The sequence below is a fragment of the Haliotis rufescens genome, unplaced genomic scaffold, assembly GCF_023055435.1.
Source record: "Haliotis rufescens isolate VD_foot unplaced genomic scaffold, xgHalRufe1.0.p SCAF_2, whole genome shotgun sequence".
NCBI lineage: Eukaryota > Metazoa > Mollusca > Gastropoda > Lepetellida > Haliotidae > Haliotis > Haliotis rufescens.
In genome coordinates, this window is record NW_025963890.1 from 2397401 (window position 1) to 2425000 (window position 27600).

At 43.8% G+C, this 27600-nt stretch overlaps 2 protein-coding genes and 1 pseudogene across 3 annotated transcripts; 1 reads left to right on the forward strand and 2 right to left on the reverse strand.

Moving 5' to 3' along the window:
• Positions 1 to 1835: 1835 nt before the first annotated feature.
• LOC124114129 (actin-3, muscle-specific-like) lies at positions 1836 to 6852 on the reverse strand. 2 transcript variants are annotated; one of them, XM_046474693.2, is made up of 3 exons: positions 6757 to 6852; positions 6127 to 6337; positions 1836 to 3330 (listed from the first exon to the last, which is right to left on the reverse strand). In XM_046474693.2, the coding sequence occupies exons 2-3, from the start codon at positions 6250 to 6252 to the stop codon at positions 2362 to 2364; spliced, it is 1095 nt and encodes a 364-aa protein (XP_046330649.2). In that variant the 5' UTR covers positions 6253 to 6337; positions 6757 to 6852; the 3' UTR covers positions 1836 to 2361. The 2 variants fall into 2 exon arrangements, with proteins under 2 accessions (XP_046330649.2, XP_046330648.2); XM_046474692.2 differs by lacking the exon at positions 6757 to 6852 and adding an exon at positions 6445 to 6599.
• Positions 6853 to 6896: 44 nt separating this feature from the next.
• On the reverse strand, positions 6897 to 8944 carry LOC124114119 (proline-rich extensin-like protein EPR1). Its single transcript, XM_048399178.1, has 2 exons — positions 7831 to 8944; positions 6897 to 6976 (listed from the first exon to the last, which is right to left on the reverse strand). The coding sequence occupies exons 1-2, from the start codon at positions 8942 to 8944 to the stop codon at positions 6897 to 6899; spliced, it is 1194 nt and encodes a 397-aa protein (XP_048255135.1).
• A 944-nt stretch (positions 8945 to 9888) lies between these two features.
• On the forward strand, positions 9889 to 20265 carry LOC124114134 (annotated as a pseudogene).
• Positions 20266 to 27600: the final 7335 nt, after the last annotated feature.

The following is a 27600-nucleotide window of genomic DNA, read 5'->3' on the forward strand; positions in this document are numbered from 1 at the left end:
GCTGGACTACTGTTGCTGGAATATTGCTGCTGGACTACTGTTGCTGGAATATTACTGCTGGAATACTGCTCATGGAATATTGCTGCTGGACAACTGTTGCTGGAATATTGCTGCTTGAATACTGCTCATGGAATATTACTGCTGGAATACTGCTTATGGAATATTGCTGGAATACAGCTGCTGGAATACAACTGCTAGAATACTACTGCTAGAATATTACTGCTGGAATACTGCTGCTGGAATATTGCTGCTGGAATACTGCTGCTGGAATATTGCTGGAATACTAATGCTGAAATATTGCTGGAATACTGCTGCTGGAATATTGCAGGAATACAGCTGCTGGAATATTGCAGGAATACAGCTGCTGGAAAACTACTGCTGGAATACTGCTGCTAGAATACTATTGCTGGAATATTGCTGCTGGAATACTGCTGCTGGAATATTGCTAGAAGTTGGTACACAAGCTGCTCGGATAGGGAGATCTGTTGTTCCTGTCCTAAATCAGGCCATTATTTGTGGCTGTCACACACAGGTGTTTTTTCGTACTGTCTGCACAATGTATTGTTTATCGTGTAATAATGAACTGTCGGCGCTTCACTAACGCCATCATCCACGTTGGAATGCGACATCACCGGATGAATGTACTGAAGCGGGATTCCTCTTGTACCAGCCACACCACACAATGGTGAACAAAGATCACGTCACAACTACTTTCCTGACAACTCTTCCAGAAACGATGTAGTGCAAGTTATCAACTAAACCCGTGTTAAGTAGTAGTCCTTTCCAATGGTATTTCAACGTGTTTTCACACGACCGCCAAGAGCTCAAGGATACATTTGATGTGCATCATGGCCTACACGTGCGGTTTCTTAAAGCCTAGATTTGCCATGTGTTTAGTCCTACATTTTCCCATGTGTTCAAACAATATTGAGTAAGATATCCCTCAATGGGGCTTCAGACTGTTGAATAAAAGATATCTGGTGTTGTGGCTGTTGCTGGAATAATCTTGATACAAATACCACCATGTGGGATGAGTGGGTGTATTTTATTTGGAGATGTTTTTAAACTTTTGTGGCTGACAATTTGTTTTCAACGATCTGAATCATAATTATTATTTTTTCAAGCTTTCACGAAGGATCAAGTCATCCTTTGTATAACATAGTGCCTTTAGTGAGTGAGTAAGTGAGTAAGTGAGTGGGTGGGTGGGTTGGTGGGTGGGTGAGTGAGTGAGTGAGTGAGTGAGTGAGTGAGTGAGTGAGTGAGTGAGTGAGTGAGTGAGTGAGTGAGTGAGTGAGTGAGTGAGTGAGTGAGTGAGTGAGTATGGTTTTACGCCCCTTTTAGCAATATTCCAGCAATATCTGGGCGGGGGACACCAGAAATGGGCTTCACACATAGTACTCATGTAGGGAGTCGAACCCGGGTCATCAGCGTGACGAGCGAACGCTTTAACCACCAGGCTACCCTCCCCCCACCCCCCTTCTCCCCTCATCCATTCAAACAATATATAGTAAGGTACAGTACCTCAAACAATACTTAGTGAGATATATTACCTCAAACCGTACATAGTTAATCAAACATAATCCCTCAAACAATCTTTCGAGAGATATAATCCCTCAAAAGTAGTTGTTAGTACATAGTCCAGAAGGAACGGGTATTTTTATTTTAATATACGTTAAGATGCAGACGCGGGTACATATCATAGAATATCTGTATAGACAGACATACATTGGGGACACACACATTGGGTCAATTCACTTTAAATTATCCATGAAAGGGGAATAAATAATTTACATGTTCCATGACGTGACTGCAAACAATAACCAACATGCCGTGCATATCTTGAACATTGAGCCATTTATTAACCCAAACTATACACATAAACATTAACACAGCGAGACAAAACAACGAGACAAACAGCGTTCATTGTGGTTCACTTTCATGAACTTCTTAAATATGTTCACATACTTCAACATATCGCTTACACTTTTAAAATTAATATGTACAAAATATTTGTATGAAAATAGCCCTTGACAAAATCTCTTGAAACATAACATAACTTGCACTGCACTTCAATTTTAGAAAGAAGCCTTTCATTGTCACTTTGGATCAAGTTTGTGTTCAGTCAGCGTGGGATGTCCCATTAGACATAACAGAGGAAACCTATTTCAGTCTGTTGCACTGATTCTGCTGTGTGTAAAGCACACGAATCACGACGTACTGGTCAATCATCTCAAGATGTACCGGTCAATCATCTCAAGATGTTCTGGTCAATCATCTCAAGATGTACTGGTCAATCATCTCAAGATGTACTGGTCAATCATCTCAAGATGTACTGGTCAATCACCTCCCGACCAGTTCTGTTCACTTGCATTTGTCGTGGATGACTCCGGCTCCCTTCTGTTTGTACTCGGCCGCCGTGACCCACATGGACTGGAAGTCGTCCAGAGCGGCCAGGGTGCTGCCTCCAATAAAGGCTGCGTGTTCTCGGTGTTCCGAAGCAACAACGTTGGCATAGGCAGCCCTAGTCTTCACCTCCTTCTTCATCCGTTCCACGAACCCAGTGGCGAGAGTAGGGCCTCCCGCAAGGACGATGTTGCCATACATGACCTTCTGTTGTTCAGCAGTGCACTTTTCAATGGCCTCATTCAAGAGGGCGACGACCCCAGAAGTTGACAGACCTCCAACTGAAGGAGTAAAGAGGATCTCTGACGTCTTGACCATCTCGCTACCAAGGGTGACGACCTTCCCGTCTGGGAGCTTGAATGTCTTCTGGAAGGATGTATCTGATGCTTTGGCCATCTCCAGATCATAGCTTTTAGCCACATAGCACAAACTCTCTTTGATCTCCCGTACTGCTTCTGGATTATCGGACAAATTGTAGCCCTTCTCAGAGAGCTGTTTGCAGAGGAACTCGCTCTGTCCACTGCCACCAAACGCCCACCGTGTGACAGCCTTGGGCAGCGCGAAGCCCTCATGCACAGGGACGGCATGGATGACGCCGTCTCCTGCCTCCAACACCACACCCGCCAGCCTCCCCGCGGCGTACAGACTGAGAACACCACTATTGGCAACAAACAGACCAGCGACCTGGAACTTCTCAAACATGATCTGCGCCATCTTCTCTTTGGCCTGGGGGTCCAGGGACGGCGAGGCAATGAGCAGCACGTTGCGGTCCTGTGTCTCAACGCCCAGCTTGTCCACCAGGACATCCCTCAAGATGGCCTCCACATCGTCCCAGTCTCGGATCTCTCCCTCGCGGACGGGTTGACTCAGCACTATGCCCTCACGGCTGGCCCTGGCTGCTGAACCCACATAGGTCACGTTCTTGTTCTGTAATGACAATAGCAATACTTTCAATACCAAAACAGTCCGTGGTAACCATTTGTAACACAGAATATTCGGTTGAGATAAAAACACACGTGCACACATGCGTGTATATATATGTATATCAACATAAAAACAAACACAGATCTACCCTGTCCAGTTCTGGTAGTTCCGGAGTTTAATTTGTAAGAAATAAAGCCTAGTTTATTTTAATTTAAACGGCAATGCAATGACATCTGTTTTAGTGTCCATATATTTTAACAGTTATGGGGAGACAACCCCGAATGTCATATTGCTGATAATGCTGTAAGCGGTATTTGTTTTTTTATTGCTGCAAGGGAAACGTCACAATCGCCAAACGTAACATGCAAACTACATGTTGTTCAGAAATTTGTTGATTTTTTTCTCAGTCTGTTTGATCTGAAGTTTTATGTTTTCGATTAAAAAATTGTCATTATTAAACGACCTTTGCCCCCAAGAGGAATCGTTTGTTTTCTTTATCCAGCCCATATGACACTGGCGTTGGATATCTTGTTGGTTGTCATTTAGTCCGTGTACTACTAGCATATCAACCAAGGATCGAATGATGGAGTTTAACTTAAAAAAACACCCAACTTTGTCCAAATTATGTATTTCATAATTATGAACACGAATTATGTGTCAGTCAAATAACCAATGTCCGCCATGTTGCAGGCGATGTCCCATTCGCATACTCTACATGCTGTGTAGTGTAGCCCTGAGACAAGGCTGTCAACATCACACAGCTGACCTGGATTCGATGCACAACATAGATTCCAGGGCTGAAATAGACACCTGCAATGCCTTTACGTCAGTGAATTAGTTTATGAAGCGGCGTAAAATCCATGGTTATGCCCTCTCTGCAGAGAGAACAAGGAAGTGTTCTGTAAATTGTTTTGTCAATGTTGGACATCATGACATGTAACACATGTGATATATAGCAGTCACGTGAAAAACACATGTACAGAGGAGACAACAACGAGTGTCGCCTTAATTCATACATAATTTCCTAATACAAGGAAAAAGTCATTATTTCATACCGTTTGTAGTGCTAAAGCTCAACAAAGACTGTTGACATTTATTATTCAAAAATTATCTTTTCTGCAGCTCCTACAAAAGCTGGCGTTACGTGATGTAGCTGTAGCCGAAGTCGACTGGACACCCTGTCGGACACGGGAAGTGGACTATGACTCATAATGGAGAAATATTACATGAACAATTAAACTAAACCATGAACGTAGGGGATGTCGATCTGTCGCCCTTTGTCCTATATGGCGCAGCGCGGCAGTGAGAGGGAGAGGGAGAGGGGGAGGGGGAGGGGTGTGGTGGGGGTGGCTAAACGCTAAGTCCTCATCGGAATGTCTGTCACGGCAGAACTGATTCCCAGCTGTTCGCGGTATTCCCCGAGGGGAACAAAGACCGACGCTTCTCCCCCTACCCCCTCCCATCTCATTGCGCTCCACCCCCGTCTCACTGAAGTTCACCCCCGTCTCACTGAAGTTCACCCCCGTCTCACTGAAGTTCAACCCCGTCTCACTGAAGTTCAACCCCGTCTCACTGAAGTTCACCCCAAGCCTCACTGAGCTCAGACCCCAATAAACGCGAGGAATGACACCAGTAGGTTTCACAGAGCGTCTGTCGTGTGCATGTTGCACGTGGGTATTACTGGAATATATCCATTGTACATGCACGGAATGGCCAATGAAACTATCTCTACACATGTGACATAGTGACCGGGGGGTGGGGGTGTTTGATGGGTATCAGGAGCAGCCCCGCCCTCCCCCCCGAAACGTACAGACGTCACCCTCTACACACGAATACACAATGTAGCAATAAGGATTGCATGCGTGTGTCAAAGAGAATTCCTTGTCTCCAGGAGTTAATCACCTAAGCATGTTACCAAAGATAACAATTATCCAGCTTGATCATGACCTCCAGATGTAACAATTCATTGATGTTGAAAAGGTCCTAGACAACATATTTCCTCACTAAAACAATTTACCCTGAATGTATTTAGTCTATATTTTCATTTTAATATAAAGAACATACGGTATTTACTCAAATAACATGTTTTTTTCCTGCTTGAATGATAAGCCTACGACATGCTGCCATGTCAGACGCGCATTCCTTCAACTGGGTCAGATTTCGATTTCAAAGATCGTTATCCATCAACGGTTGTAATCATTTAAACCGACCCACGACTAGTCCTAATATAGGATTGCGCATCCGCTTTGGTAACTTAACAGTATAGACACGTGCACACAGAGCCTAGTCTACCTCTCAGCTGCGCTGGCCTAACTAGGGGGAGGGAAGGGGGGTCATGTGGGCGACGCCTGTAACGCTAGCCGACACGGAGCCGGGGGAGAGAAGGGATGGGTTGCTGCACATGGGACGCGCGCGTGCACGTTGGATACAGCCTTCTCACGCTGCCGGGTTATATTTAGCATCACCGACCCCACCTCCCTTCTTCTATCCGACCAAACCAGGAAGTGAGGAGATCTCGAGCGCTCTCGGCAGTGCGGGGTAGCGGGAGGCGCAAGACAAGCCATTCACTGGTTCGGGGCCTCTCGACGAGGTGGAGAGATGGACTGTCGATACCTTAGGAGCTACACGCGATAGAATGCGCGTTGCTTCATCATGTGCGAGCTGTATCCCTCCACCGTTTCCCTTATACCCCGGAGATACACGTCAGATTTATCATAGATCCGCGGTATCTTGAGGTCCACACGTTAAATATACTACCTACTAAGTTATCTGATAGACAAAGAAAAGTGTCAGTATTACCTCTCCCACCCCTCGTCCCACAAGGGTCGGCTGGACGACACGGGGGGCTGAGTCGTTAGCTAGACCGGCTCGGGTCTGGTAGGTGCCGATATCAATGATCACATGAGCTCCCGACGCCTTCGACATGTTGATATATTCTTCAGGTGTGGACTGTCACGAAAAAATTCACCTGTACAGAAACTCCGGACGATGTTGACCTTATATACTCTGCCTGAAAATGGAAATAGGACCATATCTGGAAACAATATAAACACGTGCTTCCAGATCACCATAAATGGACACGCACTGCCTTATATGGAGATAAACATATGCCCCAACCTCTATGCTTGGGTTCGATATCAGCGCCGGTGCTGCATGTGTCGCAAGTTATAAGTGTATATTACTCATGCTCTTCGAACTCTGACCCGGTCTGTCTCGCTCTACTTCTTCTCGATACCTATCCCACCCAAACACTGTTGTATACTTAATCCCGTAGTACTGCGTTCAGGCGACACCTTCGCGGTGTTCACACCCGCCTACCCTCATCCGGGCACTACAATAGGTCGGAAAAGGGGACGTTGCTCGTCCCGCTACTAACACGTTTTTCATCCCGTTACAAGTCATGTGCTCTGAAAAATGCATAAATCTAACCGTCATTCAGTGTGTATTCCGACACGACAGGTGAGGTCTAGTGAGAATGTCAGTGCTGATACTGTCAACAAATACCGATTTGACGGAGGAAAACAAACATGAGTCAGCTATTTTAAAGTGAAAGAAGGGAAATCCCTGAGTCATGCCAAAACGAGGCTTGGGAAATCCCCGTGTCGTGCTAGAACGAGGCTTGGGAGATCCCGATGTTTATGTTCTAGAGCTGAGCACATTCACCTCAAGGAACTAATGGATGTTGACATTTGTTTGACTGCTTCAAACAGCTTTTATAATTGAATATATATATTGCATTCTTTAAATGATACGTTTTATTTAAGTTTCATTTTATAAAATCGTTGGGACGAAGTGAATGATGGTTCGCTATTCCGAGTTTGCGTTTATTTCACTATTTCTACATTCTGTCACGCCATGTTGGTCAAAGCCGTGCAAATATGCAACAGGTTGCGATGAAATTATACGTATATCTATGGAGGGTTATTTCACCAATTCATTTTGTAAAGCTTTGTATTTAATGACCATTAGTTTAAACGAGTCAAGAATTAAAGTAAATAATTTTGCACTTGAGAAATATTTATTACATTTATTGCATCCTGTTCCATGAAAGCTGACATGTACACAAATGTATTATATACGTTCTGAAAGACTACCGTTATTAAAGCGTCCTGAGGATTCAAAATGCTCGGTTCCACATTACGGTAAGAGAAAAGGCGACTTCGAATATCACACAGTAGGGTTATCTCCTAAATATATATTCCATCGCGGTGTTTCCTATAGCCGTCTTTACGTAAGATACGACTCATCTGCTGGCGTCATGGAATGCTCTTTTAGATTTGTTTGTTTGTTGTAACGCCGCACTCAGCAATATTCCAGCTATATGACGACGGTCTGTAAATAATCGAGTCTGGACTAGACAATCCAGTGATTGAAATCTATGCATCGACCCACGCAATTGGGATGCGATGACATGCATCAACCAAGTCAGCAAGCCTGACCACCCGATCCCGTTAGTCGCCTCTTACGACAAACATAGTCGTCTTTTACGGCAAGCATGGGTACTCTTTTTGAGGCAGGCAGGTTGGCTGAGAGAAGGCAGGGAGGTTGGCTGAGAGAAGGCAGGCAGGTTGGCTGAGAGGAGGCAGGCAGGGTGGCCGAGAGAAGGCAGGCAGGTTGGCGGAGAGAAGGCAGACAGGTTGGCTGAGAGAAGACAGGACTGTTGGCGGAGAGAAGGCAGGCAGGTTGGCGGAGAGAAGGCAGGCAGGGTGGCTGAGAGGAGGCAGGCAGGGTGGCGGAGAGGAGGCAGGCAGGGTGGCGGAGAGAAGGCAGGCAGGGTGGCGGAGAGGAGGCAGGCAGGGTGGCGGAGAGAAGGCAGGCGGGTTGGCGGAGAGAAGGCAGGCAGGTTGGCGGAGAAAAGGCAGGCAGGGTGGCTGAGAGAAGGCAGGCAGGTTGGCTGAGAGAAGGCAGGCAGGTTGGCGGAGAGAAGGCAGGCAGGGTGGCGGAGAGGAGGCAGGCAGGGTGGCGGAGTGGAGGCAGGCAGGGTGGCGGAGAGAAGGCAGGCAGGGTGGCGGAGAGGAGGCGGACAGGGTGGCGGAGAGGAGGCAGGCAGGGTGGCGGAGAGGAGGCAGGCAGGGTGGCGGAGAGGAGGCGGACAGGGTGGCGGAGAGGAGGCAGGCAGGGTGGCGGAGAGGAGGCAGGCAGGGTGGCGGAGAGAAGGCAGGCAGGGTGGCGGAGAGAAGGCAGGCAGGATGGCGAAGAGGAGGCAGGCAGGGTGGCTGAGAGAAGGCAGGCAGGATGGCGGAGAGGAGGCAGGCAGGGTGGCGGAGAGAAGGCAGGCAGGGTGGCGGAGAGGAGGCAGGCAGGGTGGCTGAGAGAAGGCAGGCAGGGTGGCGGAGAGAAGGCAGGCAGGGTGGCGGAGAGGAGGCAGGCAGGGTGGCGGAGAGAAGGCAGGCAGGGTGGCGGAGAGAAGGCAGGCAGGGTGGCGGAGAGGAGGCAGGCAGGGTGGCTGAGAGAAGGCAGGCAGGATGGCGGAGAGGAGGCAGGCAGGGTGGCTGAGAGAAGGCAGGCGGGATGGCGGAGAGAAGGCAGGCAGGGCGGCGGAGAGAAGGCAGGCAGGGTGGCGGAGAGGAGGTGTATAAGCAACAACAACACCAAGGCGGGATGAATCACAATGCATGTTAATGAACGCCGTTTTGTCTGATATTCCAGTCACGACCATATCATCGTCATTAACTAATTAATAATCCAATACATAATTCAAAATATCAACTCATAATTCTTAAAAAATAATAAAATACATACTCTTCACATATTTAACGTACTCAAAAAACCTTCTTTCTTATGGGATCGCCAACGTAGCTAGTCGGTAGAACGTCTGCGGAAAGTCGAGGTTCAATCTTGAATGTGGCGTTAAACCCAATTTCACCTCACCTCATCCTCCTTCCTGATGAGGACATGGGCGATAGGGTTCGATTCCCCACATAGGCACAATGTGTGAAGCTCATTTCTGGTGCCCCCCGCCGTGATATTGCAGGATATTGGTAAAACCATACTCACTCACTCACTTTTGAGGACAAGTACATTTCAACTATTGAACTAATTCAAGTACAAAGTCTTTTCTACAACACATTAATCTTTTTATTTATTTCTTATATGGCCTAGTGTCAAAATTTACATCCATGTTGTCATGGTTACCAGCACCATTTTTCAAGAACAGGGAAAACGCCCCAGCCATAAAGTAAAACTAAATCAGCACATGACGGACCTAACTGCATGACGGACCTAACTGCATGACGGACCTAACTGCATGACGGACCTAACTGCATAGCCTGTCCTCAACGGCAGCAGCTGCCGCCCGACTCATTGGCTGTCGTGCCCGAGTGCCCCACATTGACTAGCTAGATGACGAAAATATCTCCCATGTCTGTGGCTCTGAGATTGTCTATATATGGGCATATTCCACAAACTAAATTCCTGCCACGACCATATATGGAGTTTTATTTCACAGGAGTATATAGGCAGGTCGACCAGATGCGTTGTCAGAGTATTGAGTTGCACTGCTTCCCAAGATTCAACAGTCCAAATCTCACCTCTCTGAACACGTACTACACCTCAACAGCCATGGATGATGATGTTGCTGCCTTGGTTGTTGACAACGGGTCCGGTATGTGCAAGGCCGGTTTCGCTGGTGACGACGCTTCGAGGTCGGTCTTCCCCTCCATCGTCGGACGTCCAAGACATCAGGTAACACATACATGTATTCTGTTGACGGATAAATCGTGTAATGACTTTAGTCAACAGTTCAGGGAAGTAGGGGAGATAGAATCCCACCGTACAACATTATGATTACTAAACTGCCAGGCAAAAGAAAGTACACACTGGAAATTATTAAAAATATTATAAACATTGTCAAAGCGTTACTAGGCTGAAAACAGTCCACCGAAACACTGCAAACTTAAGGTTCAAAACACAAAAGCTGGTTTGGACGATGCGCATGCAGCAGTGAAACATCGCCAAAACCATGTTTTGACCCATGAACATCAACGTCAAAGACGTCACTGAGCAAAGCTTGCAGATCCTTGACGAAAGCAGATTCTCCTTATTCCATAATGATGGTCGTGTTGAGGTTTATAGTCGGAGGGGGAACGATTGGCGCCAGGATGCATCCAAGTGCGTCCATATGTTGGCGGAGGGGGGTGGTGTCGGAAGGAATTTTGGCAGAAGGGACTTGTCATTTTCCTGGCAATCTCAGGGGTCAGATCTACAGGAAGACGTTCTTCAACATGGAACGCGTTAACAGCACGACAACGCTAGCCCGCAAGCTGCAAAGGTCGTCCAGGACTGCGCACAACGTCACACTTAGCCCCATTGGACACTTGTGGGATGATTTGGATCGTCAGATGAGGAGGCGTCCTTATCCACCACCGAACCGCAAACATCCGGAAGATATGAGTGGCAACGGATTCGAAATGACGCCATCTGGCGGCTGACGATGAGACGGAGGCTAGGCGTGCATTGTGTTCGTGGTGAGAATGTCTGGTATTTGTGAACCAACTCAAACTGACCATGACAGTACCTGCTTCACTCTGCTCAAGACCGCCTCTGTGGCCTAGTGGTAGAGCGTCCGCCTTGAGGGCGGAAGGTCAGGGATCGAACCCCCGCCGCTTCATACTAAAAGACGTTAAAAGATGGTACTTGTTGTGACCCTGCCTGGCGTTCGACATTAAGGGGTTTAAACAAGAACTGGTCGGCTCGGAGTATTCTGTGTCTGAGTTTGGTATTCACGTTAAACTGAGACCATGGTATCTCAGTGGGCTAGCATCATAAAACCGGCATCAGTCCAGACCAGTACAAGCAGCCACACACGCACGAGCATGCACGTCTTGGACTCGACGTTAAACCCTATTTCACCTCACCTTCAGCCTGCTCATGACTATGTACTGTGAAACTGCGTCCCCAATGTTCCTTGAGACGTCATGTGCACGTCATCCGTTGTGTGATACTCATTAATATGATACCTGTAATATCGCCAATGATACCCGTATCAAATACATCATCATCGAGTAACCATATTCAGCCACTATCAAATATTGGTGTATATTTTCTTTTTGTCGGCAGTTTAGGATCAGGCTTACGTCTTATTGGTGGTGCATACCCTCGAGTATCTTTATATGAGAAACTTATACACCTCAAACTATAAGACGCGGTGAAGTATTGGGATATCACTTGAACTAAATCTGTACCAAGTGATTTACCTTCGAACATATAGGGGTGCCAGTTAACTTCTGTTTCTGACATGTTTCTGAATATGCTATGTTTGATTTGTACAAAATCAAAGTTGTGTAAATGTCACACAAAAGATAATATCAGGCATAATGATATTTCACGTTTCAGGGTGTGATGGTCGGTATGGGTAAGAAAGACAGCTACGTCGGTGACGAAGCTCAGTCCAAGAGAGGTATTCTCACCCTCAAATACCCCATTAAGCACGGAATCATCACCAACTGGGACGACATGGAGAAGATCTGGCATCACACCTTCTACAACGAGCTCCGCGTTGCACCAGAGGAGCACCGCGTCCTCCTGACAGAGGCTCCCCTCAACCCCAAGGCCAACCGTGAAAAGATGACCCAGATCATGTTCGAGACCTTCAACTCTCCAGCTATGTATGTGGCCATCCAGGCTGTTCTGTCCCTGTACGCTTCTGGTCGTACCACGGGTATTGTTTTGGACTCTGGTGATGGTGTCACCCACACTGTCCCCATCTATGAAGGTTATGCTCTTCCCCACGCCATCATGAGATTGGATCTTGCTGGCCGTGACCTGACTGATTACCTCATGAAGATCCTCACTGAGCGTGGTTACTCCTTTGTCACCACTGCTGAGAGGGAAATCGTCAGAGACTATCAAAGATAAATTGGCCTACATCGCCCTTGACTTCGAACAGGAAATGGTTACTGCTGCCTCTTCCTCGTCCCTGGAGAAGAGCTACGAGTTGCCCGACGGTCAAATCATCACCATTGGTAACGAGAGGTTCCGTTGTCCAGAGGCCCTCTTCCAGCCATCCTTCTTGGGAATGGAATCTGCTGGTATCCACGAAAACACATTCAACTGCATCATGAAGTGTGACATTGACATTCGTAATAACTTGTACGCCAACATTGTTCTCTCAGGAGGTACCACCATGTTCCCTGGTATCGCCGACAGAATGCAGAAGGAGATCACATCCCTTGCCCCAAGCACAATGAAGATCAAGATCATCGCTCCCCCAGAGAGGAAATACTCCGTCTGGATCGGTGGCTCCATCATTGCCTCTCTGTCCACCTTCCAGCAGATGTGGATCAGCAAGCAGGAGTACAATGAGGCTGGCCCATCCATTGTGCACAGGAAGTGCTTCTAATATTTGACTTTTTGAATCAATCTTCTATTAATGTCACGTATTTTAATCAGACTGATTCAATATTTTATTCCAGAGCAATAGTTGGAATTTCAAACATCACGTCAATGCTTGCTTATTCAATTACATAAAACCGTTATATGTGTATGCCTTCTTGGTGGTGCCATGACATGTTGTGCAAAAATATTATCTTGTTATTGATATATTTTATATTAAAAGCGTCGAGTCTGGCCCATCCATTATGCGCAGGAAGTGTTGTTTAACGCCACTCTCAGCAACATTACCGCTACATGACAGCGGTCTGTAAATAATAGAGTCTGGACCAGACAATCCAGTGATTGATATTATGGACATCACTCCACGCAACTGGGATACGATGACATGCATCAACCAAGTCAGCTAGCCTGACCACCCGATTACATTTGTCGCCTCTTATGACAAGCATAGTCGCCTCTTATCATAAGCTTGGGTTGCTTAAAAAACCTATACTAACCCTGATCTTCACAGGTATGACACTGGAAATGATATTGTGACAGCAATAGATATGACAATGGTGATGACAATGGTGATGACAATAGTAATGATGGTTGACTCTACAATGGTTCCACAAGAACAATGAAGATCAAGATCATCGCTCCCCCAGAGAGGAAATACTCCGTCTGGATCGGTGGCTCCATCATTGCCTCTCTGTCCACCTTCCAGCAGATGTGGATCAGCAAGCAGGAGTACGACGAGTCCGGCCCATCCATTGTGCACAGAAAGTGTTTCTAAGCATGTGTGTCAACCTCACCCAATAACAGACAGGAATCTCAAAACCTGGACGGCCCTGTATGGCAATGAAAACGATGTGATGACAATGAAGATGACACTGATGATGACAATGTTGATTACAACAGTGATGATGGCAGACACGGCTCAGTTGATCCGATCAAAGGACAACTGGTTTGTACATATCTTCTGTGACGAACTGAAACGCCATTGTGTGCAAGGAGTGCAATATCTGACAACCCGACACACATGTGTCAACTCTGAGTATATAACCATAATATTGTCTGCTGTAAAGTTTGATTAATTGATTGTGTGTTAAATAAACTCAACTAATTGTCAGTTTGTGGTTTGAAATGTTGATTTATGTCGATATTCTGATATTCTTTCGTACTAATAAACATACGTATACATGTATGTATTTCTGATATTATGTATATCTCGACATAAAAAAATAAAACAAAGCCCATTATTAGGTTTTATTAAAACTAGTTGTGTTTGTTTGTTGTTTTACGCCGCACTCAACAATATTCCAGTCATCTGACGACAGTCTTTAAATAATCGCGTCTGGACTAGACAATCCAGTGATTGACATTCTGAGCATCGATCTACACAAGTTGGATACGGTTACATGCTTTTAGTCGATCCCGTTGATCGCCTCTTTCGACCGGCATGGGTTGCTCAAGCCCACTTCTAACCTCCATCTTCTTTGGGTCATTATCGTATACAGTTCACAAACAATCTATAAAACTGCATGTTTGGGTATATACCTTTAAAAATGCAAATCAAAAGCAATTTCCGAACTATTTATTTATCAATGTACGTCTTTCTCAGGGGCACACCCTGAAACTGAAACACCCTAGCCTTTTCCAACGTCATACACGTCATCTGTGTAGTAGAGTACAGCCTTGCGGGTATATATCTATAAGGGAGGGGAGTCTACTTTCACGGGCGGTCGGGTAGCCTATAGTGGTTAAAGCGTTCGCTCGTCACGCCGAAGACCAGGGTTCGATTTTGGGTATAATGTATGAAGCCCATTTTCTGTGTCCCCCGCTGTGATATTGCTGGAATATTGCTAAAAGCGGCGTAAATCCATACTCACTCACTCACTCTCCATACTTTCGACTTACCATCAACCAGTGGGTCGGCGTGGAAGGAAGGTAAATGCTCACACAAGTCTTAAGTTAAATGACATTCAGTACAGAAATATGGTGGTGTCCACAAATGTCCATATGTGAGTTACACTTGCCTCATCTGTAGACAAGTCACAAGTCTGAATTTGTTCACCTTTGCGCTCAGCGTACAACATAATACCGACGCCTTTGTGAACTTGAATTGTGGTAATTCGTGTTCAATATAAATGATGCATAAACTGAGAGAGGTATATACTTTGTACACTATGAATGGTGATGTTGATGCTGCCGCTGTGGATGATGATGTTGGAGATGATGTTGCCATGCTTTGCAGCTGACTGTCATGAGTTCGAATCTCAGAATCGCCACTAAATATGATCCTTGGTTAGTCAGTACATTATCCGTACTATTGTAAATAATTTGACAAAACCCATTACGTATTCATAAGAAATCTATGGTTAAAGCAGAATCCATTATAGGATTCCGTTTATATCACGATCATGTGTTTGTGAACCACTATCAAATAGTGATGATACCAGGTATTCTAACACGAGTCTATGCTGTCCCCCCGGTGACACCCGTCACAAACACAGGCAAAAGCAAGTTAATTGTTCCCCCGAAACGTCACGGGAAGATATGGTACAAGTCAAAATAGGGAATTGCATCGGACATCTTTCTACCACTGATGCGTCAAGTTTGGAAATTGCCTTAACATGTCTACCATAAAACAACGTTTTGAAAGTTTCCCTGAGGCCTTGAATGTCGAAACCATGATCAAACAGCTTTTGAGCAAGAGTCGTATGACGCTCTTCAAAATCTTCACGAAAAGAGCATGCTTCATTGTACCTCAGTAGTTGTGAAACGTAGACACCACTGGCTGCAGATGCTGGACACTGCTCCACACAAATAAAGGGCATGCTAACTATTGGAGTGTCTTTCACCAAACATCCAGGTTACACGTCACTTTCTTTGGGGCTTCGTTTCAGCTTAAGCTTCACACAGGGGAGTTTCATTCTCCACACAGGTGCACTGTTTGTTAGGTCTCTCACTCACTCATTAAATTAACGTCGTCATTTGACGATACTATTTATTTTTACCATGAATATTTATTTTCTAAAAGGCAAAGGTCTCGGACAAGTGAAAACCTTTCGTGATATCTCCACTGTACACCTATCCGCTCTCCATACGATGGTATAGACTAAAGTTTAGTCCGAGCAATAAAGTTATCTTATTTAAAAATATGTATCTACAAAACAAAACTTAAAATAGAAAATGGAGCCCAGAACAATGGTTAAGAACTGCGGCATTCTAGACTTGCCAAATGATTTAGTCTTAAGTTGGTTCAATTTTAATTTATTCTGTAGAGACAGACAAACTAGAGGTTAGAGGCTAGACAACCAGGAGGTATACACAGACAAGGCACATGATTTACATGTATATGCATCAATGTTATAAATAACGTTAGATATTATTTTACTAGGTCAGCAACGACACCCGAGCTGATGACGTAAGTCCTCCCGCGGCGTGTGCAGGAAGCTAATAGCTCAGGTGGCAGATGGTGTATAGCCAGCCTTTAATTGTAAATAGTCGATTAACTAATATGTTTAACTTTTTTCTCTCTTGTATGCATTGAAACTGTGATATGTTCTCAACGTTTCAAGTTTCCTTCATTGAGAGGTTTGTGCCATGTTATATGCTGCCCTCGTTTCTATACTGATTATACACTGGTGATGGGAAGCTAAATACTCACTCACTCGCTGAAATAAAATCATGTACACGATTAATGACTTCAGAGCAGACACTTTCGCTTTCCTCCAAGACAGTACTGAGTTATTGATATTTCGTAATATTTTATCAATGACAATAACAGTATGGTATCAAAATCAGAACAGTCACCGGAAACAGTTACAAAGATGACAAGAACAAGGACGATCATCAGGGAATATTTCAGTGAGTCTCCATTCAATGCCCCGTGCATCTGTGCCTTGTTCTTGTGTGATATATATTTTTATACCCATGTCATGGAGTAGGGTACTCGGAACGCTGGCTTTTGCATCACCTCTTGGAATAAAACTTTTTCTTAGTTATTCTTTCTTGATCCGAAGTTTAAAGTTGTCGGTTTGAAAGGCTGACGACGGGTGTGCCACACATTGGGACCTGTATGTTTACCCTGTAATAAGTCATGCAGGTTTGATATTGGAATTTGGAACTAATTAAGACACGTTTCATTGGAACGCTCAAAGTTGTATGTTGAAGATAAGTGTAAGTTTATTTCATAAACGTCTTTCAGTTAGAGGGATCCAGTCTGTTTCCTAATTTAGAAAAAAACCTTTGAGACACTCACTCACTCACTCACTCACTCACTCACTCACTCACTCACTCACTCACTCACTCACTCACTCACCACCCCCACACACCAACTCCCAACTGGTATATTATACCCTGACACCACAGGAGAGAGTACAATAAGTCCTACCCTCTTATCGTACCCCTCCACCCCCCTCCCCTCCAACCCCCCACACCCGTTCCCCCACACCCCCTACACCCCCCACACCCACACCCAGGTGGAGTCGTAGTGCGTGTAGGAGCAAGTTGATTAACATGGGCCTGTGATAACATGCTGTAAGTATTTTCATAAACGATGTCAGCTGATAACACTGCCGAGAGGACCATATGGCAATAAGATCATGTAAAGTTACGCAAATGATCCGAAGGAACATACGTTTCGAAATATATCATCTGATTATGAATAAACGTGATTGAAATACTGAATGTTTTTAATATATTTTCAATCATGGTATTTCATATGAACGTCTTTCACAAGATTCAGCTGCTGGCATCGTGGAATCAACTGATAGAATGCAGGCAGATGATGGGCACAGATAACTCCGAGAGGAGTCGTGTGCTGAATTATAATGCGTGTTAATGCACGCCGTTGTCTCTGGTATTCTAGTCACGATCATATTATCTTAATGTTCTCCTTGAAGATGTTTCACGAGTGTTAGATATAATACCGCTGGAGCCAGAAAAGAAAAAAAGTAATCGACATTTAATACATAAGTCGAAATTCCTAATTTGTCCACAGTAAAATGCATATAAAAAGTAACGCATATAGTGTGCACAAAAGCCTTTTTCCGCATAAGAACAAGTGTATAAATCGATTATTGAACTGACTTATTAATACATTTATGTCATTTATACAACACAGCAATCCATGACTTTATATGGCCTAGTGTCAAAATCTATATCCGCGTTATCATGTTTACTTATACAATCATTCAAGAACAGAGAACGCCACAGCCATAAATAAATAAAAATATCAGCTCATGACCGACCTAACTGCGACAGTCTGTCCTGCGCAGTAGCGGCTTGCGCCCCGCTGACTAAGGACAGAGCCCGGGTGCCCCCCAGTGACTACAGAGCTATGCTGCCTGTAGGTGGCTCAGGGCCAGGCACGGTGTGGTAATGCCTATATATGGGCATGTCCAACAAACAGACGACTAACACCAAGCTGTGTTACGACCATATACGGAGTTTTATACCACAGGAGATAACGGGGCGAGTATATAGGCAGGTCGAGTTGAGACGGTTGTCACAGTAGCACTACTTCTCTAGACTGAACAGTTCAAATCTCACCTCTCTGTACACTACACCTCAACAGCCATGGATGATGATGTTGCTGCATTGGTTATTGACAACGGCTCCGGCATGTGCAAAGCCGGTTTCGCCGGTGACGATGCTCCTAGAGCTGTCTTCCCCTCCATCGTCGGACGTCCAAGACATCAGGTAACAGATACATGTACTCTGTTGACGGAGAAACAGTGAATTGATTTTAGTCAGCACTTCAGCCAGAGCGGTGGGCAGAAAGAATACCGCCTTGATTGTGGGTCCAGGACAGCATATTCGTATTATTGGGGGTGCTCGGGTATTAGCCTTGCTCCAAGGATGTACTGAAATACAAGTCCATGGATGTGTAGTAATTCTATCCTCTAATAGGCAGGTCTAGATATGAGGGAAGTTCTAAGGATTCAAGTCTCTTAGAGGGACAACTTGTTCTTATTATAATCTAGAAATTATGATTTAAAGTAATAATTTGTATTGCCTTAGAGACTTGTGCAAGTCTACTCGGGTATATGTGTGTAGGAAACGCAGACACCTCCAACAATAAGGATAGTCCGGATCCTGTTAATCCTCATCTTCAGGACAATCTTGTTGGGAACGGTTACATGACTTGTATACAAAGAAACATCAGTACAAAGGATTCATTAATACGGACATTTGTTAATCCGGACGGAATCCTTCGTATACTACCGTCCGCATTAACGGGGTTGCGCTGTTATGAGATATTACTGAAAGCTTTCTCGCCCACATCAAAGTGAACGAAAACCATTCCAACTGATTCAGTAAAAAAACATACAGATGATGGTTATCTAGTTCTGTTTCTGTGATGTCTATTGATATGGTTGATTTGTATTGTTCTAGAACGACAACACATACATTTTGTGCAAATGTCAAACGAAACATGATATCATTCATAATGACATAATCGATTTCATGTTTCAGGGCGTGATGGTCGGTATGGGTCAGAAAGACAGCTATGTCGGTGACGAGGCTCAGTCCAAGAGAGGCATCCTCACCCTCAAGTACCCCATCGAGCATGGGATCGTCACCAACTGGGACGACATGGAGAAGATCTGGCATCACACCTTCTACAACGAGCTCCGAGTGGCCCCAGAGGAGCACCCCGTCCTCCTGACAGAGGCTCCCCTCAACCCCAAGGCCAACCGTGAAAAGATGACCCAGATCATGTTCGAGACCTTCAACTCTCCAGCTATGTATGTGGCCATTCAGGCTGTTCTGTCCCTGTACGCTTCTGGTCGTACCACGGGTATTGTTTTGGACTCTGGTGATGGTGTCACCCACACTGTCCCCATCTATGAAGGTTATGCCCTTCCCCACGCTATCATGAGATTGGATCTTGCCGGTCGTGACCTGACTGATTACCTCATGAAGATCCTCACTGAGCGCGGCTACTCCTTCACCACCACTGCTGAGAGAGAAATCGTCAGAGACATCAAGGAGAAGTTGGCCTACATTGCCCTTGACTTCGAACAGGAAATGGCAACTGCTGCCTCTTCCTCGTCCCTGGAGAAGAGCTACGAGTTGCCCGACGGTCAAGTCATCACCATTGGTAACGAGAGGTTCCGTTGTCCAGAGGCCCTCTTCCAGCCATCCTTCTTGGGTATGGAATCTGCTGGTATTCACGAAACAACATACAACTCCATCATGAAGTGCGATGTTGATATCCGTAAGGACTTGTACGCCAACACTGTTCTCTCAGGGGGTTCTACAATGTTCCCTGGTATCGCCGACAGAATGCAGAAGGAGATCACATCCCTTGCCCCAAGCACAATGAAGATCAAGATCATCGCTCCCCCAGAGAGGAAATACTCCGTCTGGATCGGTGGCTCCATCCTTGCCTCTCTGTCCACCTTCCAGCAGATGTGGATCAGCAAGCAGGAGTACGATGAGTCCGGCCCATCCATTGTGCACAGGAAATGCTTCTAAGCATGTGTGTCAACCTCACCCAATAACAGACAGGAATCTCAAAACCTGGACGGCCCTGTATGGCAATGAAAACGATGTGATGACAATGAAGATGACACTGGTGATGACAATGTTGATTACAACAGTGATGATGGCAGACACGGCTCAGTTGATCCGATCAAAGGACAACTGGTTTGTACATATCTTCTGTGACGAACTGAAACGCCATTGTGTGCAAGGAGTGCAATATGTCAGTTCCGATACATCCGTCTCTATCCTCTGACAACCCGACAAACATGTGTCAACACTGAGGATGTAACCATAGTATTGTATGTAGTAAATTGAATTATGAATTAATTATGTATTAAATATAACTCAACTGATTGTCAGATTGTGGTTTGAAATGTTGATTTTTGTCGATATTCTGATATTCGTTATGTTCGAATAAACATATTTATACGTATATTTGTTTTCATTTATATTAACAAAGCCATTACTAGTTTTGTATTTAAATTACTTTTGTTTTTTTGGTTTTTTTAACGCCGCACTCAGCAATATTCCAGCTATATGACGGCACTCTGTAAATAATTGAGTCTGGACCAGATGATCCAGTGACTGACATCATGAGCATCGGTCCTCAAATTTGGGATACGATGACATGCATTTAGTCGATTCTGTTAGACAATCCAGTGATCACGAGCATGGGTCCTCAATGGGCAATTAGTGGCATTGTTACAATCGATAGGTAGTCAGCATATGACAGTCCTGAATTCGAATCTAAGAATCACCACTTAATATGATCTTTGGTGTGTCAGTGAACATAACACTTAATATTTCACTGCAGTGAATATAACACTTAATATTAAACTGCAGTGAATATAACACTTGATATTTCACTGTGCCGGAACTATTGTCATACAAGAGATACCTCCCTGCAAATTGTCTCCCTTTATCGTAAATGTCTGGCTCGTACTCAAACTGCTGACTTCTTTTTTATTTTAGTTTCACACTGACAAGGCAAAATGGTCATTTATGGAGTTAGCATCACTTCTTGCCGTTTGTTATTCTCTTAATGTATCGTTATAAACTGTAAATTTCTCATTGAACTCGCCAATCATATTTCATATTTGAAAATATCGCCTTTTCCTCGTCACGAGATGAGAGAAACATGATATAACACTCAACACATAATATTCTCCATTACTCTGTTTGGGATTTCCTCTAACGTAAAGCTTGTGTGTTGCCTGGTTTTGACTCACATGAATTGCATGAGATGGTACAGACTACATGTATTGCATGAGATGGTATAGACTAACATGTATTGCATGAGATGGTATAGACTCACATGTATTGCATGAGATGGTATAGACTACATGTATTGCATGAGATGGTATAGACTAACATGTATTGCATGAGATGGTATAGACTACACGTATTGCATGAGATGGTATAGACTACACGTATTGCATGAGATGGTATAGACTACATGTATTGCATGAGATGGTATAGACTACACGTATTGCATGAGATGGTATAGACTACATGTATTGCATGAGATGGTATAGACTAAATGTATTGCATGAGATGGTATAGACTACATGTATTGCATGAGATTGTATAGACTACATGTATTGCATGAGATTGTATACACAAACATGTATTGCATGAGATGGTATAGACTACACGTATTGCGTGAGATTGTATAGACTACATGTATTGCATGAGATGGTATAGACTACATGTATTGCATGAGATGGTATAGACTACATGTATTGCATGAGATTGTATACACAAACATGTATTGCATGAGATGGTATAGACTAACATGTATTGCATGAGATGGTATAGGCTACATGTATTGCATGAGATGGTATAGACTAACATGTATTGCATGAGATGGTATAGACTACACGTATTGCATGAGATCGTATAGACTACATGTATTGCATGAGATGGTATAGACTACACGTATTGCATGAGATGGTATAGACTACATGTATTGCATGAGATGGTATAGACTAACATGTATTGCATGAGATGGTATAGACTACACGTATTGCATGAGATGGTATAGACTACACGTATTGCATGAGATAGTATAGACTAACATGTATTGCATGAGATGGTATAGACTACATGTATTGCATGAGATGGTATAGACTACACGTATTGCATGAGATGGTATAGACTAACATGTATTGCATGAGATGGTATAGACTAACATGTATTGCATGAGATGGTATATACTACATGTATTGCATGGGATTGTATAGACTAACATGTATTGCATGAGATGGTATAGACTACATGTATTGCATGAGATAGTACAGACTACATGTATTGCATGAGATGGTATGGACTACATGTATTGCATGAGATGGTATAGACTACACGTATTGCATGAGATGGTATAGACTAACATGTATTGCATGAGATGGTATAGACTACACGTATTGCATGAGATGGTATAGACTAACATGTATTGCATGAGATGGTATAGACTACATGTATTGCATGAGATGGTATTATAGAATAACATGTATTGCATGAGATGGTATAGACTACACGTATTGCATGAGATGGTATAGACTACATGTATTGCATGAGATGGTATAGACTAAATGTATTGCATGAGATGGTATAGAATAACATGTATTGCATGAGATGGTATAGACTAACATGTATTGCATGAGATGGTATAGACTAACATGTATTGCATGAGATGGTATAGACTACACGTATTGCATGAGATGGTATAGACTACATGTATTGCATGAGATGGTATAGACTACACGTATTGCATGAGATGGTATAGACTAACATGTATTGCACGAGATGGTATAGACTAACATGTATTGCATGAGATGGTATAGACTAACATGTATTGCAACACGTATTGAATGAGATGGTATAGACTAACATGTTTTCAATGATTTGATATATACAGTCACACGTCCTTGTGCAGAAGATGACGGGACCTTCCTTAACTAATTGAGTTTCGACACAACCGAAAATGATAAATAGGAAGGAAAACGCAGGGACCAAGCTTTTACTTCGAGATAACCGTAAGTTCGACACATCGAAGTTCGACACAACGCTATTTGATTGTATCTACAAAATAAAAAGTAAAATAATAATGCATAGGACAATACTTAAGAGCTGAAATCTAGACTTACCAAATGATGTTGGACTAAAGGTGGTTTCAATTTTCTAATTTATTCTCAGGGTCTGGGAGACTTCAACTTTCCAAAAGTCAAATTTCCCTTTATGCCGAGCAATATTTTAACAGCTCCAGCCTTTGATGTTTACATTTCGCAACTTTTGAGGTACAATCGAGCATGCTCTTTTCATGAAGATTTCAAACAGCGCCACATGACTCTTGCTGTAAAGCTGTTTGATCAAGGTTAGAACATTCAAGGCCGCAGTGAAACTTTCAAAACGTTTTATGGTGGACATTTCCAAATTTGAAACATCAGTGACAAAAATGATGTCCGATGCTTTTCCCTATTTTGACCATATGTACCCGTGTTGTATAGGTGAACAATTGACTTGCCCTTGCGTGCATTTGTGACGGGTGGGTTGCGCTCGTGATCACTGTTTGATGATGATTCATAAACACATGCTCATGATCGGAATCGTACACTCGACTCTGCTTTTGGCGGGGTGTTCTCCCTTTGCCAGCAGCTATTGTTCTAGTTTAAAAATCAGTAGCCCGTGATAATCCCTACACACTACAGACTGTTTCACTTTCACAGACTGACTATAGCCAGACTACAGCCTGTCTAGGTAGATATAACTCGAAAAATGTATGTAGTAGTATAGGTTTTTATTAATTATTAATTAAAGATTATATTTATGTACAGATGTACAAATTTTCAAGACAATATAATACAGTAGTTTGTATTGATGCAAAAAAAATGTATGTAGTAGTTTAGTTTTTTTTATTAATTATTAATTAAAATTCCATTTATGTTCAGATGTACAAATTTTCAAGACAATCTAATACAATACAGCTTGCAAAATTTATGTCTGGCTACAGCAAAATCACTTAGAGTCCGACAAGGTGAGATACAGCATCACCATGCACGATGGGCGATTTAACACCAGCTGCGAGCAGTCTCTCCTCTCTGTCTAGTTTGTCTTCAGGCTGGCGGTACTTCTTCTTCCTTGGTCTCAGTGTGCCACCGTTATGTAACTGCATGATGTTCACTCCTGTAAGTTTTGTTCATTCTTGATCATGTTGATGAACTTGAATACGTTCGGGTGGCAGGCAGCGAGCTTCGACATCTTGGAATGCCATCCCTCGACGTGGTTAGTTGTTCTAGGGCCGATGATCAGGAGCTTGTTGTCATCTTCTGCATGGAGGAGGAAGTTCTGGCCTCTGGGTGTCTGTTGGTAGATGTCAGGCAGGTTGATGTTGTGACGCTGCTTGGGTAAAGGTGGTAAAGTCTTAGCTCTGGCACGGTAGAGACTGGCGCTGACACTGTGCAGGGTTGGTACAGTCTGAAGTACCTCATCGACCTCGGAACATCTCAGCTCTAAAAATATAAGTATTTAATTAATAATTGATTTAATGGAAGCTACAACACAAACAAAATACAAAGATATCACCATATGGTTACAGTAGAAACTGAAAATTACTGAAAATGTCATTTGTTACACTTACTGTTCAGCTCTTCTTGATATATACTAGGCACCGGCCTAGGGTCAACTTGAACTGTATCTATCATGGAGGCAAGGAAGACGTCGACTTTCAACTTGGCTTCATCGGGAAGATGGTTATGGATGTTCCTGTAGGCGGTGATGAGATTGTTGGCAGTGTTGATGGTTGCAGGACATCCAGCCTTACAACACCTCCAGTGTACTGTGCCTCGTCTTCTTGACTTGACTCTGAACTTATGTCCACCATACACTAAACTCCGTACACCTCGCGAATTAGGGATGAACTTAACGTTTACCTGTGCATTTGCCATTTTGCAATTAAATTCTCAAATGGCACCTCCATATATATACAGTGTATATACCCGTTATTTTAAACTCACTCAATTTGTCTGTTTGGAAAAGTATAGTAATCAGTGATTTATGTTTACATCAAATAATTTAGCCATATCTGTTAAGCTGAACACAGTTCACTTCACTAGTTAAGTTTGGGTCACAGTGGGTCACAGCTAAGTCATCAAGGAGCTCAGATAATCAGAACAGGCTATAGCTGGCAAGTCACTGGACCGTACAAGTTAATCTCCCCAGCCTGCTGGCAAAGTGAGAGTAAACCCTTTTGGCAGAGATTCTTACGCGTGTGGAGAGGGTTTTGTTGCTTTTATTTATATATTGCTCCCGTTTCTCCATTGATTATTAACTAATGATGGCAAATTAGATATTAACACATTCGCCCACTCGCTGAAATAACATCTTGTGCACATCAATTCCTAAAAGAAGCACTGCGGTATTGTTATGTTTTACAATAATCGTATGGTATGATAGAGAAAATAGAATGTTCCGTAATGGTTGTCTTCAATAAGGTCGTTTCTTCCTTATGCTACGGATGGAATGCAACGCTACGATTATGCAATCGACAAGGGGTCCTGTATAAGTTCCGTGCCAGGCTGATGTTTCTTCACGGAGTGCGTGCATCGGGCAGGTGTTGAGTGAGTGAGTGAGTTTGGTTTAACACTGCTTTTAACATTATTCCAGTTATATCATGGCGTTTCAGCTTAATATGGGAGGAAAGCCCGAAGTGATGCAGGTCTCAGACGTTTACCACTTCGGTGAAACCTACGAGCACGGGTATGGTGGCAACAAACCTAGAAATATAATCGGGGCGAACCGGGATTCGAACCCACAATCATAGATTTCTGGCGTGCCCAAGAGACGAAACTCGTGGCGCCTTAGACGACTGGGCCACCCGTGTCCCCGCGCATAAACATATCTGTACTTGTCATTCATGTCTTCTTGAAGATATGGGTTAGAATAGGTCTTTAGCAACCCATGCGTGTCTCCCCCGTGAAGATCTGGGTTTGAATTGGTCTTCAACAACCCATGCTTGTCTCCCCCTCGAAGATCTGGGTCAGTATTGGTCTTCAGCAACCAATGGTTGTCGTCAGAGGTGACTAACGGGTCCAGGTAGTCAGGCTCTCTGACTTGGTTGATACATGTCATCCTATCCCAATTGCGGAGATCGATGCCCAAGATCTCAATCACCTGATTGGTTACAGAATCGGCTTTAAACGAGAAACAAACAATCAAACATACGGTTGTAATACAAAACACACAAACACAAAATACACAATGACAATTTCATTTGTTTTATTACATTGCATACCTAGGTGCATGTCTACAATACTAGTACATCCATGCCTATGCTCATTTACAAAATATTTCTACCAAATGCCTGCACTAGGTTTTATACATGCCTATGTAGTACTTGCATATCTGACTATCTTGTCTCGGATCTCATCACTGACTTCCACCTACATCTACAGTACCTGGTGGGTGTGTCGCTCCTACTACCTGAACTACTACCTGTCTGGGGTTGAAGGCACTTGCACGTTTGCCGCGAGTTATCGGTGTATAGTTTTTCAGCGGTGGCGAGACAGTTGAAATGCAGCGGTATTTATCCATGCTGAATGCTGAGCAAGTGACGGTGATAAGATAAATGTTTCATGTCAAGAAGCATTGCAACACCACCATCTCGTATCTCAAGGCTAAACACCCACCAGCAGGGCATACAATACAACAGTCAATGTTCCTTGCTCAAATGTGTTGTTTGAGTTATACTGACGGCTAAAAGAAACTTTACCAAAGTTTTAAATCGCTGTAGTTTGAAAACCACAAAAGATAGATGCATGAAGTAAAGTGTATTGAAAAGATCAAAATCTTAACGAAATCAACATCAAAATGACAGTTAAACAGAATCCGATATTGACATGACAGTTGTCCGAATTTAGGTAGGGTAGCAAATGTAAGATTTCAACGTAATGGACAAATTGCACACATATCTAAAATCGCTCAAATTCAATGATACGTCACATTAATAGCGTGTATGCTCATCCCCTGCTATACATGACACGCTAAACTCTCCGGCGCACAGACAATGTCAGCCGTCTGATGGCCCGTCCAGGGCCTGGGTCAGCTCTTGTCGGTTGGCTGGAGGTCGATGTCGACCACGACGATCCGTCTTTATCACAGCCAGGGCCCGCTCGCGTTGTTCGGGTGTCAGTCTTAGCATTTCTCCGGTGTTTGTTTATTGGTGTGAGTGTCGGACATGCTGTCTGTATCATATATATGCTCTTATTTCACGTATAGTATCGGCTGGTCATCGTGTATCGTGTTTTTCACTTTTTCGCATTTTCTACAAACAACGTGTCGTGATTTAGTTTGAACTTTAAATTTTTGCAGTTTCATTTTTAAAGTGGTAAAGTTTCTGTTTGCCGTCAGTTAATTAATCTGTAACATAGTTCCTTCATTAAATTATCAACGGATAAGGGGTATATG

Coding starts and splice junctions, on each gene's coding strand:
- LOC124114129 (XM_046474693.2), bottom strand. CDS start 6,252: ATGTCGAAGGCGTCGGGAGCTCATGTGATCATTGATATCGGCACCTAC. Junction 3,331..6,126: donor TGGGACGAGGGGTGGGAGAG/GTAATACTGACA, acceptor TTGTCATTACAG/AACAAGAACGTGACCTATGT.
- LOC124114119 (XM_048399178.1), bottom strand. CDS start 8,944: ATGCATTGTGATTCATCCCGCCTTGGTGTTGTTGTTGCTTATACACCT. Junction 6,977..7,830: donor ACCTGCCTGCCTCAAAAAGA/GTACCCATGCTT, acceptor GAATGTGCTCAG/CTCTAGAACATAAACATCGG.